The 13,684-nt window shown below is 52.8% G+C and overlaps 1 protein-coding gene across 4 annotated transcripts in view; it reads left to right on the top strand.

The window, feature by feature from the left end:
* Positions 1–4,761: 4,761 nt before the first annotated feature.
* Positions 4,762–13,684, top strand: part of PACS1 (phosphofurin acidic cluster sorting protein 1) — a 99,814-nt gene continuing 90,891 nt past the window's right edge. For 3 of the 4 annotated variants that reach the window (XM_037905256.2, XM_037905255.2, XM_037905254.2), the window contains exon 1: positions 4,763–5,086. In XM_037905256.2, the coding sequence (XP_037761184.1) occupies positions 4,827–5,086 (260 nt within the window). In that variant the 5' untranslated portion in view covers positions 4,763–4,826. Of the gene's footprint in view, positions 5,087–13,684 lie in introns of all 4 variants that reach the window. The other variant, XM_043550425.1, reaches the window with a different exon arrangement.

Below are 13,684 nucleotides of genomic sequence, written 5' to 3'. Positions count from 1 at the left end.
TAGAGCTTTCTGTTGCCTGGGTGCCAGGCCTTGGAGTACAGTGATCTCTGTGCACTGTGCTTCCAGTTCCCTGCTGGCTCCATGTGTGGCTCTGCCCGGCAGGTGAGATCTCCAGGTCTATTGTAAAACGCCAGTGGGTGCAAAGGAGTAGGGCTGTGCTTTGAGGCGTACTCTCCCCTGGCAGGGCCCCCTCTGTTGTAGCAAAACTGCTGTGAGCTGGGTCACTGACCGCCCCCCCGGGGCTGCAGCCCCTACTGTAGTGTCACAGCCCTCACTGCTTTGGGAAGAGCTGGCCCTGGGCAGAGGGGACAAGGGGCAGCTGTATATGAAGCAGCACTGCCGCTCAGCCATCTCAAAGTGCTTGCCAGTCATTCCCATGCAGCAGGCAGTGACTTGCCATTGCTCTGTGTGACCATGGGCTGGGCTAGAACCCAGGAGTCCTGCTAGACCAGCAACGAGCTAGAAACATCAGGCTGTAGCCTTTGTGCCATAGCTGTAGGCTGCTGGCCCCCCTGGCAGGCACCAGCTGTCCTGGAGCTTGGGGCAGTGTTGGCTGTGGCTGTTTGAGAGGGGAAACTTTTCCTTGGCCTCAGCACAGGTGATCTGTGCCCTTGGCCCTGCTGGGAAACCTGATTCTTGTTTCACCCTAGGGTGCTAGCCAGGAGTGTGCCCCTCAGGGGCCAACTAGCTCAGTCAGCCCAGTGTGGGCCCCTCCAGCTACTATCCCCCACCCCAGGTCAGAGCCACAGCCTTGTCCTCGCTAGTGGCTGGGTAGGTGGGATCCAAACTCCAGCTCCTTTCTGCCCTGATGCCTGCGCTTTGCTTCCTGCTGTTGGTACCAGCAGCTGCAGCACGGTGGCATGGCAATGCCTGTGGCCCTGGTACACTCACTGCTATGCAGAGCAGTGGGCCCAGCACAGCCCTGGCACAGGGGTGGGGTTCTGCTCTGGTTAGACAGGAGCTTTTGGGCACATGGAGGGATGGCAGGGGGACCGGGCTTCCTACTATCCATCACCTTGACAGTGGGGAGGGGGGAGTTAGGGGCTGCCTTCCTCAGCGGCTGGGAGTGTCTCTAAAGCTGCTCAAGAAAAGAGGTGCTGTCCTCCTCTTCCTCCTCCTCCCCTCCCCACCCCCAGTTGCCAGCAAGCATGCAGGTCTTTGCCATGTGCCTGGGAGAGTGGACTATTAGTAGCTGCCTCACAGGTTGAGAACAGAGCAGAGGGGTGGATAGGTCTTGCTGTCTGATGCTGAGCTGGCATTTGGGCATGGATGGCACTGAAGAAGCTGGGGGCATTCTTTCCCTGGGGAGAGGCCCCCCCACCCCTTTGCAGTAACTAACCTTGCCAGCTGCAGCCTGGGGCTTGCGCCCTGGGGAAAGCAGGTGGGTGGCACAGCCTTGGTGCTTGCCTGGCCCAAGGTGGCTGCAGGCCAGAGCTCTGCCAGCCATGTTCTTTACATGGCCTCCTAGAGTTGGGGAAGGGAAAGCTGAGACCAGGTAAGCACCGTGACCTATTGCTGCCCTTTGGTGGTAGCTGGGGCCTGTGCAGCAGGCTGGCTGCATGGCAAGGGGTCAGACTGGGTTCCTGACAGGTCCCTGTTCCCCAATACTCACCTATGACCCTTCTCATGCCCTCCGTTCTACCCCTGCAAATGGGGAAACAGATGAAGAGCTGGGCCTAGACCTCGGGACTCCTGTCCCCACTCTGTTCCAGAGGCTGCTCCCTTTTCAATCTCCAGTCCTGCAGTTGCTGTGGGGAGCTCTTGGGCTGGGGCTAGCAGCTGGAGCCCAAGCTGGTGCATTGCAGTGGATGGGGCTGCTGGAACGACTTGTGTTGTGGGGGTGTTGAGAGCCACTGAACCAAACTAAACCCTGTATATAACGGAAACCACTTCAAGCCAGAGGGTGCAGCAGCACCCCTAGTTCCAGCACCTATGGCAGTGGGAGAAAAGTGTGCCAGTGCCCTCAGTCTGGTTTCCTGCCCTTCCTTCCCCCCCACCATTCCCTTACTGGCATAGAGGGGTCCTGGGGCCCAGAGTTGGGCTGAGTGACTCCCAAGCTGGGGAGGGCTCTCCCAAGCCAGCATGGGCCCAGCCCCCCTGCACTAGCATAACTGGGGCAGTGGATGGTGCCAGTAGAGGGCAGAGAAATGTGTGCTTGAGTAGGGGCTCTACCTACCTGGAGGCTTGGTGGGGGCAGTGGGAAGGGGGCTGGGTTGGGAGGCCAGGGCAGTGTGGTGGGTGGGCAGAGATGGTTAGTGGGAAGGGTGGGAAGAGGGACAGGGGCTGGATTAGCAGGTGGGGGCAGAGAGGGTTAATGTGGGAGATGGGCTGGGTTAGTCAGGCAGGGGGCGTTAGGGGAGGGTGAGAAGGGAGGGAGAGGATTAGAAGGAGGGCCAGTTTGGGGCAGAGAGAGTTAGTGGGAAGGGGGACGGGCCAGGTTAGTGGGGAGGGGCCTGAGGGGGTTAGTGGTGGGGGAGGAGGCAGTGTGGTGGGTGGGCAAGAGGATTAGAGGGGGTTAATGGGAGGGAGGGCTGGGGGACTGGTTAGTGGGGAGGGGGTTAGTGGTAGGATGGGAAGGGGGCAAGGCAATAGAGTGGACAGCAAGGGAGGATTAGAGGGGGTTACTGGGAGGGTGGGCTAGGTCAGTGGGGAGGATGGGAAGGTGGACAGGGCCACGTTAGCGGGGAGGAGGCTGAGGGGGTTAGTGGTAGGGTGAGAAGGAGGGAGGCAGTGGGATAGATGGGCAGAGAGGATTAGAGGAGGTGGGGGTGGGCAGAGGGGGTTAGTGGGAGGGAGGGCTGGGTTGATGGGGAGGCAGTGTGGGATGGGTGGGCGGGGAGGATTAGAGGGGGTGGGGGTGAGTGGGAGGGAGGACTGGGGGCTGGGTTGGTGGGGAGGGGGTTAGTGGGAGGGTGGGAAGGGGAGGCAGTAGGATGGGTGGGCAGAGGGGGTTAGTGGGGGGGGCTGGGTTGGTGGGGGGGAGGCAGTGGGATGGGTGGGCAGAGAGGATTAGAGGGGGTGGGGGTCGGCAGAGGGGGTTAGTGGGAGGGAGGGCTGGGGGCTGGGTTGATGGGGAGGGGGAGGCAGTGGGATGGGTGGGCAGAGGAGGTTAGTGGGGGGGGCTGGGTTGGTGGGAAGGGGTTAGTGGGAGGGTGGGAAGGGGGGCTGGGTTGGTGGGAAGGGGGAGGCAATGGGATGGGTGGGCAGAGGATTAGAGGGAGCAGGGGTGGGCAGAGGGGGTTAGTGGGAGGGAGGGCTGGGGGCTGGGTTGGTGGGGAGGGGGAGGCAGTGGGCTGGGTGGGCAGAGGGGATTAGTGGGAGGGAGGGCGGGGGGCTGAGTTGGTGGGGAGGGGGAGGCAGTGGGATGGGTGGGCAGAGGGGGTTAGTGGGAGGGTGGGAAGGGGGTTAGTGGGAGGGTGGGCAGAGAGGATGGGTGGGAAGGGGGGTTAGTGGGAGGGGGGCTGGGTTGGTGGGAAGGGGAAGGCAGTGGGATGGGTGGGCAGAGGGGGTTAGTGGGAGGGCGGGGGGCTGGGTTGGTGGGAAGGGGAGGCAGTGGGATGGGTGGGCAGAGGGGGTTGGTGGGGAGGGAGGGCGGGGGGCTGGGTTGGTGGGGAGGGGGAGGCAGTGGGATGGGTGGGCAGAGGGGGTTAGTGGGAGGGAGGGCGGGGGGCTGGGTTGGTGGGAAGGGGGAGGCAGTGGGATGGGTGGACAGAGGGGGTTAGTGGGAGGGAGGGCGGGGGCCTGGGTTGGTGGGAAGCGGGAGGCAGTGGGATGGGTGGACAGAGGGGGTTAGTGGGAGGGAGGGCGGGGGGGCTGGGTTGGTGGGAAGGGGGAGGCAGTGGGATGGGTGGACAGAGGAGGTTAGTGGGTGGGCTGTGGGCTGGGTTGGTGGGGAGGGGGAGGCAGTGGGATGGGTGGGCAGAGGGGGTTGGTGGGAAGGGGGAGGCAGTGGGATGGGTGGGCAGAGGGGGTTGGTGGGAAGGGGGGAGGCAGTGGGATGGGTGGGCAGAGGGGGTTGGTGGGGAGGGGGAGGCAGTGGGCTGGGGGCTGGGTTGGTGGGAAGGGGGGAGGCAGTGGGATGGGTGGGCAGAGGAGGTTAGTGGGTGGGCTGTGGGCTGGGTTGGTGGGGAGGGGGAGGCAGTGGGATGGGTGAGCAGAGGGGGTTAATGGGTGGGCTGGGTTGGTGGGGAGGGGGAGGCAGTGGGATGGGTGGGCAGAGGGGGTTGGTGGGAAGGGGGGAGGCAGTGGGATGGGTGGGCAGAGGGGGTTGGTGGGGAGGGGGAGGCAGTGGGCTGGGGGCTGGGTTGGTGGGGAGGGGGAGGCAGTGGGATGGGTGGGCAGAGGAGGTTAGTGGGTGGGCTGTGGGCTGGGTTGGTGGGGAGGGGGAGGCAGTGGGATGGGTGGGCTGTGGGCTGGGTTGGTGGGGAGGGGGAGGCAGTGGGATGGGTGAGCAGAGGGGGTTAATGGGTGGGCTGGGTTGGTGGGGAGGAGGCTGAGGGGTTTAGGGTGGGGGTGGGACGGGGGCGTGGGGTGGGGGGCAGCGGGCAGGAGTTGGAGGCGCGCTCCCCGAAGCGGGTCCTCGCAGGGCTCGGCGCCCCCCCCCCCATATTCTGTTTCTTGCCCGCCCGCCTGGGCACGAGCCTGGCGCTCCTGCGGGGTGGAACCGTGGGGAGGCGCGAGTCCCCCTGTGACCAATCAGGTCGGCGAGCCCTCCCCCGTGCCCCGCCTCCTGCCCTCGGGAGCGAGCGGGAGCGAACGGCGGCGGGCGGGAGCGCGCCCAGGGCAACAGGCAGGGCTGGGCAGCGGTGCGGGTCCGGCTCGGCTTCATGGCGGAGCGCGGGGGTCCCGGGGGCGGGGGGCAGCGCGCCCCCGCCCCGCAGCCCGCGGCGGCCGCGCTCCCCCAGCAATCTCCCTCGGGGCAGCCCCCGGCCCAGCCCCCGGGCGCGGCGCCCCTGCCCCCCAAGCCGGGCTCCGGGCCCCTCACCCCCGGCGGGGCGGCCCCGGGCGGGGCGGCGGGGCGCCCGGTGCAGATGAACCTGTACGCGACCTGGGAGGTGGATCGGAGCTCGCCCAGCTGCGTGCCCAGGTGAGAGGCTGGTGGGGCGCGGGCGCGGACCCTCCCCCTCCCCGGAGAGACCCGGCTGGACCGGACCCCCCCCCCCCTTCCGCCTCCCCGGAGAGACCCGGCTGGACTGGACCGGACCCCCGCCCTCCCGGAGAGACCCGGCTGGACCGGACCCCTAGCCCCGCCCCCCATGCTGGGTGACCTGGCTGGAACAGGCCCCCTGCCCATGGAGAGTCTCACCTTCACTTACCCCTGGTCCCTTCTCCTGCTTTGTCTCCCCAACATCTCCCCCCAGAGCCCGCCTTACCCTGCTGCTCCTTCCTAGGGAGTCTCCTCTCTCTCTGCCCTGCTGTTCCCTTGTTTCCTCCCTGCCACCACCCTGCTCTTCCATGAAGAGGCCGCAGGGGACCCTGCTCCTGGACCCAGCTCCCTGCTCAGCCTAGCAGTGGCCAGCCCCTTGGGATAACCTCTGGGCCCTCCTATCCCAGAAGTGGGCTCTGTAGGATACCAGGGCCCCACTGCTGTGGCGGCCCACCTGAACCGCGGTACCTGCTTGGGAACGTATGTCTGCTCCTGAGCCCAGAGGGACCAGCATGGGGCACCCACTCCCTGCTCAGTGTCCATCCATCCCCAGGGGAACCATCCCTCTGGAAGCTAGGTGAAACCCAATTCTGTTTCTTCCCCCAAGTATCCAGAAGAGATCAACTTCCTTTGCCCCACATGTCCCTCAACTTCCCCATCTTGTGCTTGCGACATGCCCACAGCCACCTCAGGGGAAAGCACCCTTCTCTCTCTCTCAGGTGTGTGCTCAGGGGCCCACTGCGTTCCCTTTCTCCTTGTGCCTGAACCAGGGACACACCTTCTTCCTAAAAATGCTAGTTGTTGTGAAAGCCCAATTGATGGTGTTGGGCTGGCGGATGGGGGCTGCTGCCTGGTTGTGCCTGGCTAGGGAGAGGCATGTGGCTACTGCGAAATAATCAGCCCTCTCAGTTCATTGATTGTTTATTTTTAGCGCCGTTCCTTCGATTCTGCCAGAGTCCAGGTGACTCGTTGTCATTCTGCTCCCGTGCTGCTGCTGTGGCAGAGATTGTAATTGCTGTGCTTATCTGTTGTTTGGGATATTTTTCTGCTACCTCCAACACATCCGGCTGTTGGTGTATTGTGGTGATTTGTGGTCACCAAGGCGACTTCCTACATGCTACAGGGCACCCCAATCTCAAACACGGTGACGGCACAACACACTTGCACATTTCTCAGCTCACAGAGCATTGACCTCAGGCTTGCCTCCCACCCCACTGGAGGGTTTAAAAACCAGCCAACTGTTCTTGTTGATTTCTTGGACGTTTGGGTGGGAAAAAACCTGAATTCTCATCCAGTGCATTTAGGATCTTCTCTGTATTCAAATGCATTCAACACCCCTTTAAGAACAACGCGTGTAGCCCACAGAACCAAACCTGCACCGAGGTCCACCTCCAGTAAGCAATCCTGCTTCTCCAGAGAACTCTTAGCAGTGGATCCTCCAGGTTTCCCTGTCTAAATAGGTAACTGGTCTACATTTTTTTTCACGGTTTGCTCAAGACACTAAATCCCTTGTATTTTATTGTCCTGGCAAACTATGCAGCTAGTGATGAGTGTGGCTCACTGTAGAGGGGACAGGCTGCCTCAGGTAGCTTGTGGTCTGCCTTGGATGGGGTATATAATGTTTGTAATTTCACCCCGCTCTTCCATGTCTCTCTTATGGGGGTCCATTTCTGAGGAAGTGGCAGGTTTAATGTGCTGTGTATGCAGACCTTGATGGTTCTAGGTGAAAGCTACTTCTAAAACAAATGGAGTGAAAGTTTTGCGTGTGTGATTATATCAAGCTAAATTGTGCTCACTTGAGAGGATGGTCTCATAATTCAGTCCTGGGCTAGTGCCTTAGGAGATTTGGGTTTAGTTCCTGGCTCTGCCACAGATTTCCTGTGTGTCCTTGGGCAAGTCCCTTCATCTTTCTGGGCCTCAGTTTCCTATTAATGACATAGGGAATTAAACCTCCCAGCCCACAAGGCTTTGAGGACAAATTCAGTAATATTTGAGGCACTCGGATGTGATGGTCAGGAGGGCCTTATAAAAATACTAGACTGTTACTTAAGTAACAAAGTTAGTACTAAGAAAAGGAGTACTTTTGGCACCTTAGAGACTAACCAATTTATTTGAGCATAAGCTTTCGTGAGCTACAGCTCACTTATGAAGTGAGCTGTAGCTCACGAAAGCTTATGCTCAAATAAATTGGTTAGTCTCTAAGGTGCCAAAAGTACTCCTTTTCTTTTTGCGAATACAGACTAACATGGCTGTTACTCTGAAAGTTAGTACTATAAGACTGAGCTGAATCTATGCAGTATTGTAGCTGTGTTGGTTCTCAGGATACTAGAGAGACATGGTGAGTGAGGTAATCTTTTATTGGACCAACTTCTGTTGCAGGGGAGAGAGACAAGCTTTTGAGCTACACAGAGATCTTCAGGACAGAAGAGCTGTGTGTGTCTAGAAAGCTTGTTCCTCTCACCCACAGTAGTCCAATAGAAGAGATTACCTCACCCACCTTGTCTCTCTAAACTGAATCTTGACCTTTCCATACGAGGTAATAAGGTGCATTTGGTTTTTAAGACCTAACTATTGCTCTTTGTGCTTTATAACTAGACACCTCTAGGCCATTAAGGTCCATATTTCAGCGCTATTTGAGTACTAGCTCAGTATCTCAGTATATTTCCTCTTGGGCTACTTTTCCCTCCCTGAGGCATTTCTGGGCCTGCCACACATGGCAAACTTTTCTTGTCTGCATTCTCCTCTCCCCTGCTGTGAGCTTTTGCTATAAAACTGTGCTGTGCACGCAGTTTCTGCTGGTCAAAGAGTTACGTTGATTTCCTGGGAGAAAAGGACCATTCCAGATGAATGTGCTCTCTTTGTAAAGGCTGCTGTTGTCTCTCTTTCAGCATTTAGCTCATTGTGCATGTCCTAGTCAAAGTCACTGACATTTTCAGGAAGAGCTCTGAAACCTTCCTAGGAAAGGTTTCAGAGTAGCAGCCGTGTTAGTCTGTATCGGCAAACAGAAATGCATCCGATGAAGTGAGCTGTAGCTCACGAAAGCTTATGCTCAAATACATTTGTTAGTCACTAAGGTGCCACATTTTCCTCCTAGGAAAGGTGTCCTGATTGCCAATTATCAGCTCCTGTAGCATTTTGTCATGTGGTTGCTTCTCTTTCAGATGGACTGCTAAGGTCAGGCTTATGCTACACATGCCTCACCTCCCAGCCTGTCAGGCTGGTAGTTAAATTGTTTCATCATCCATCCAAAAAGAAAGCAGATTTAGGGCCTGATGTTTTTTCCCCAGAGGTCCTGAGCAGCTCCTGCTCCCATTCACTTCAGCTGGAGCTTGGGAAACTTGCCACCTCTGGAAAGCAGACTCTTAGCGTAGGCCTTCCCAGTACCCACAGATTGTTGATGTTTTGGTCCTAGTCAGCTTTAAAGGAGAATGTAGAGCCATGTTCTGCACCAGGGTTCTGTACTGCATTTCAGCATGCTGCTTTGGCTGCCCAGGACCACCCCTTTGTTGGGATCTTGGCTTTTTGTGGCTGAACATTCAGTGCTAGTTCAAGTGGCTTCACAAGAAGGAAGCCTCTTTTCTCATTTTAGTGGACAGCGGGTGGGGAGGGGGCAGGGGGAGCAGAGAGCCTGCTGTAATCTCCCCCGTCACTAGCCGGATTCCTAGATTATAAAGCCAGAAAGGACCCTTGTGATCATCTGCTGTGACCTACTGTCTATTGCAGACCATATGACTTCCCTGGATAAGGAACCTTAAGTCAGTGAGGATATCACAAGGATTAATTTAGCTTCTCATGTACAAAGCAAATTGAAAACCTACAGCCTGAACAGGGACTCTGAGGCACTACTGACTGAGCTAGCCAAGCTTCTAGGGGCCCAGGAGTCAAAGGACCATGGAGCCTGGTTTCTTTCTCCCCTAGAGGGAGTCCATCTGAGTTAGATTTGAGGCATGTTGGTTGTGGGTACTGCATGCTCACGGCCTTGTAGCTAAACTGGGGGCTTGTTCTCCAGGGCTATTTCTTGTGGTCATTACTCCAGAAATGCTTTTACATTGATCCACCATTCATAGATAAAATCTCAGCCCGAGTTATAACTTCCTCTGCTGTGAAGATGACAGGACCTCCTTTTTTGCCCCATAGACTCGGGGTGATTTGTGCACTACATTTTTATGGCCTCGCCATTTACCATACATCACCATAGCTGGCATGGCTCTGGTGGAGAGGCTGGCTCCTGTGTCTCTCACATAAAACTCTGAGCCGCTTGGGTTTGTTTGTCTCTTGTATCTCGCCCATCTGCTAATCCCTGGTGTTTTGGTAGATGTAACTGGCATGCAGAGAGTTCCTGAGGAAATGCAGCAGGCCAGGCCTCCTCTTGTTGGTGGCTGCTGCTGCTGTTAGAGTCCTATGGCAGTTTTGAAACACAGCTGTACCAGAGAGTGGTTTGTTATACCTGCCGTGCAGCGCTCCATTGCCCTCGGGGGGGGGGGGGAATATAAATCCAAGAAATGTGTTTTCCCCATTATCCTCAATTATTGAGGTGAAGGGCAAAGTGAGAAAATGTGCCTGCATTGGCAGGCGTCCATGGTGATTTGTCATGGTTGCATTAAGAAATAAACGCAGGCAGGGATTTATCAACCTTGGTGGTTTTGCTCTCCTTTCCTTCCCTAATCTTGTGACAAGGAAGCCCTCCATGGTTTTGTAACCTGTTTCTGTGTCTGTGTCTTGGTGGTAACTTGTTTCATGTTTCCTACCTTCCAGAGGTGGCATGATGAGAGGGGTCTTCTGCTGTCTGTGAGTTTGGTTCCTGAGCAACTTAACCATGTTTGTGACGTGCTTCATGTATTTGCCGCAGTTTTCGGATGGAGGAATTGGAGTCCTACAGAAATCAAATGAATTTCTAGCAGAGCTAGGAATGGAACCAGGATCTCCAAATTCTAAGTTCCCTGCTCTAACCCTTCCTCCCAGAGCTGCAAATAGAACCTAGGAGTCCTGGCTGGCTCCTGCTAGAGCACGTTCATATTGCACAGTGTCTGCCAGCCAGGGAGGGTATGGAGGTATACAAGATCATCTTTAATTTACATGTGCCCATGCCTTAGAGCCTTAATTATCATTTTTAAACAGCAACATGGCTGATCAGATTTCAGACTGGGAACAAAATCTGAAAATAGCTATGAAAAATGCAGACCCCTACAAATGTGTGGGAAAAGCAGGAGTTGTCAAGGCTTGAGTTTAGTGTGCAAGCAGCACGTTCTGGGATTAATTGGTAGAACACCAATGGACTAAGAAGCAGAGGAAAGGAGGCCAGGATTTCCAGAGTCTTAACCCTGCCCTGCCACTAACTGTCACCTGGGGCAAGTCACTTTGTCTCTCTTTCTCTGACTCTGAAGGGGGGCTACTTGCCTATTTACCAGAGATTGTGAGGAGTAATGTTTATGCAGAGCTGTGGAAGTATCCATGCTGGAGGATGCCATGAAAGTCTCTTAGCCTCCTGTGGTGATAAGATGCTCAGAATTTGAGCATGCAAAACCTGAGCTGAATCCTTGTATATTTCGTTGCCCTGCTACTTCATAAGACAGGAGCAGATGAGAAACACACCCACACACCAGCTGTAAATTAAAGAATAAAATCGTGCTGTTCTAGGGCGCGCGCGCGCACACACACACACATACACACACACACACACACACACACACACACCTGTAAATTAAATAATAAAATCTTGTTGTTCTAGGACACAATTCTTTTTTAAAAACTCCATGGAACTTAGATAACAAGCAAACTCAACCTCAGACCCCAGGTATCATTAGTCAGCAAACCTGAACAACCTTTGGTTTCAAAGCAAATACAAATTTCTCAAGGAACTTGGACGCTTCAAACAATTGGGAGAGGAGATCTTTGTGTTTAAAAAGAACTCAAAATGCGCCTTTCTGTCTGAAAATGTTGTGCCTTTGGTAGATAAGTGACACTTAAAAGGCCTATAACTGAAGGAAGGTAACCAAGTATATTTTTCTTTGTGCAATGTACAGTGAGTTGTGTATATTCAATTTCATTATTTCCCTGCCTACTTGATTGGCTAGTCGGTTTCTTCTTTCCTGAAAACATCAATAAGGGGGGAGAGAAATCATTGTAGATTTTTAATTGCCTTTAAGATCCTGCTCTTGAAGGGTAGGGAATGGGGGGGAAAAACAGATTGTCCCTTTAAATTAGGCCCAAATGTAAATTTTATTTTAAGATTGAAAACAGCCCCTTTTAATAATTAAGACATTTGTTTACAATTTAAGACTCTAAGATTGTGTCCCTTAAGATCTCAAGTCATTGGCAACAAATATATTGATTTCAGTGTTTACACAAGTTTTTTAAACAAATATTTGATCTTGTATTTAACATCTGAAATGTTGCAGAGCTGCTTTTCTTGCATTGTTTTATAGGCTAGTGAAGCTAGTATCCGCTGGGAAATTTAGAAGCCTGAGTGTGAGTATTAGTATATTTAAAAAAAAATTTCAGTGGTAAAGCACTTACTGGGATTTAATGAAGCATTGTGAAAGTGTGAAGCTAACTTTGATGGCTTCTAGATTAATTGTAGCCATTCAGAAAAGGATCCCTAGGTGTTCTGGTGAAAGGCTCAATAAAAACCTCCTTCTGTGCAGGGGAAATCAAACCACCTGACAAGATCTTAGGGTGTGTAAAAAGACAGAGAATGTCAGAGCGCTGAGAGAGGTCTAGCTCACAGGGATGAGTAAGAGAAAACATGATAGAAGTGTGTAAAATGAGTGGCGTTTAAAAGTTCAATTACATGCTCCTAACTGACTTTCTAATACAAAAAAACCCCACTGAATTAAATGAAAAGGTGGCAAATTAAAGCCGATAAGGGTAATAACTTTTAGTGCAGTGCATAATTAACCTGTGGAACACGTTGTCACAAGATATTGAGACCAAGATCTTAGGAAGGTTTGAGATGCTTATTTGAATAACACCCGAAGCTATGTTAGAGAGGTTAAAAACATCTAAGGTGCATGTTGTGTATAAGCCAATTTCTCTCACTGATCTGGGTTTAGGAAGAAACATAGGGCTGTTACTGATGACTATAGGGGTTTCTTGCATCTTTCTCTGAAACATCTGGTACTGGCCACAGTTGGAAACTGGAGACCGGAAGCTGGAGTAGATGGACTATTAGTCTGATCCAGTGTGGCAACTCATTTGTTCTGAAAAAAAACCTTCAAATGTGCTGATGGGGCCCGAGAGATGTATAGCAAAATGTGTGAAACACACTAATTTGGTTGCTACATCAATGCTTAAAAGGACTGTTTTTCCTTTGGTGGATTAGTCCTGTGTGTGCTAAAAAAGTAACCAGTGTGCTTTTGAAACTGAATATTAAACTGCCATCCAAATACGTTCTTATTACAGTAAACATTTCACGCCTCTTGGGCAGTACCTCCTCTGACTTCCGTTGCTTGCTTTTTAACATAGCTATAATGGTTCTGGCGATTTAGGTGACACCTCTCAATTAAAGGAGCAGCAGAGTGGATGCTTTTCTTGAGTTGCTTAAGTCTGTCAAGAAATGGTGCAGAAATGACACTTTGTGTTTAAAAACATGCAGCCTATGGAATTTATAAGCAAGGTCATTTCAAGGGAAAAGCTGACAGTGTGGAGATCTCTGGTGTTGATGTGGGGAATATTTCCATTTAGTTTCACTTTGGCCTGATCAGCACATCTCTCCTCTCACTGTTAAAAGGGGAAATGACAAACAAAGTTCCAGCAGTTGTTATAAAATCACTGTTGTCAAATAGTTCAGTATTTGAAAATAAGTGGCCTGCAAATGTAAGGCAACCTGGGTTAGTGCCTTATTAATAATGTATTTAAAAAGCCATCCCTTTCAGTGTTTTTTTTTCTCTACTTGCCTTTACCTAACTAGTATCAGGCATGTCAAGTCTGCACTAACTGGGGTTTTCTGGAGGACACTTGGGAGGTGTGATGTGTGAATTGTGAGGTTTTTCAGGTGTCAGATCTGTAAGTAAGACCCCTCTTTTCCCAAGCGTTCGCTAGATGTCTGTTATAGGCCCAAACACAAACAACGGTTTCAATACTCTGAATAAAAGTTACTCCTAATTATCTATGATATCCTAGTTTTCCATAGAGACTCCCAGGACAAAAGACTAGATAAGACTTGAATTTTTAATGGGTATGGAACAGTTTTGAGCTCTTTCTACATTATAAAGAAGACCAACTCCCTTTCATTTCACCTCTTGTACAGTTTAGGGACATAAATTAATGCTGAAACTACAGCACTGTGTGTAGGGGGCAGACTGATTTTGTTTGAAGAGAAGTTTTGTTTCTATATTTCATGTACCGTCTGGCTTTGCTGGGATAGGCTAAGCCTCAGTGCATATTCATAACTGGCCCAAGTTGTTTTTCCACATGGTGATATAGAGTGTGAGGTGAGGGGGAATCATTCCCCGAAGCCATGAAGTGCTGTAATGCATAATAGTTATCCAGGAAGTCCTGGCCCTTAAGCTATTTCTATCCTTCGTCAGGCCATTTGTC

Source organism: Chelonia mydas, chromosome 7 (assembly GCF_015237465.2).
Source record: "Chelonia mydas isolate rCheMyd1 chromosome 7, rCheMyd1.pri.v2, whole genome shotgun sequence".
In the NCBI taxonomy this organism is placed as follows: Eukaryota; Metazoa; Chordata; order Testudines; family Cheloniidae; genus Chelonia; species Chelonia mydas.
This window is presented reverse-complemented; position numbering and strand designations above follow the sequence as displayed.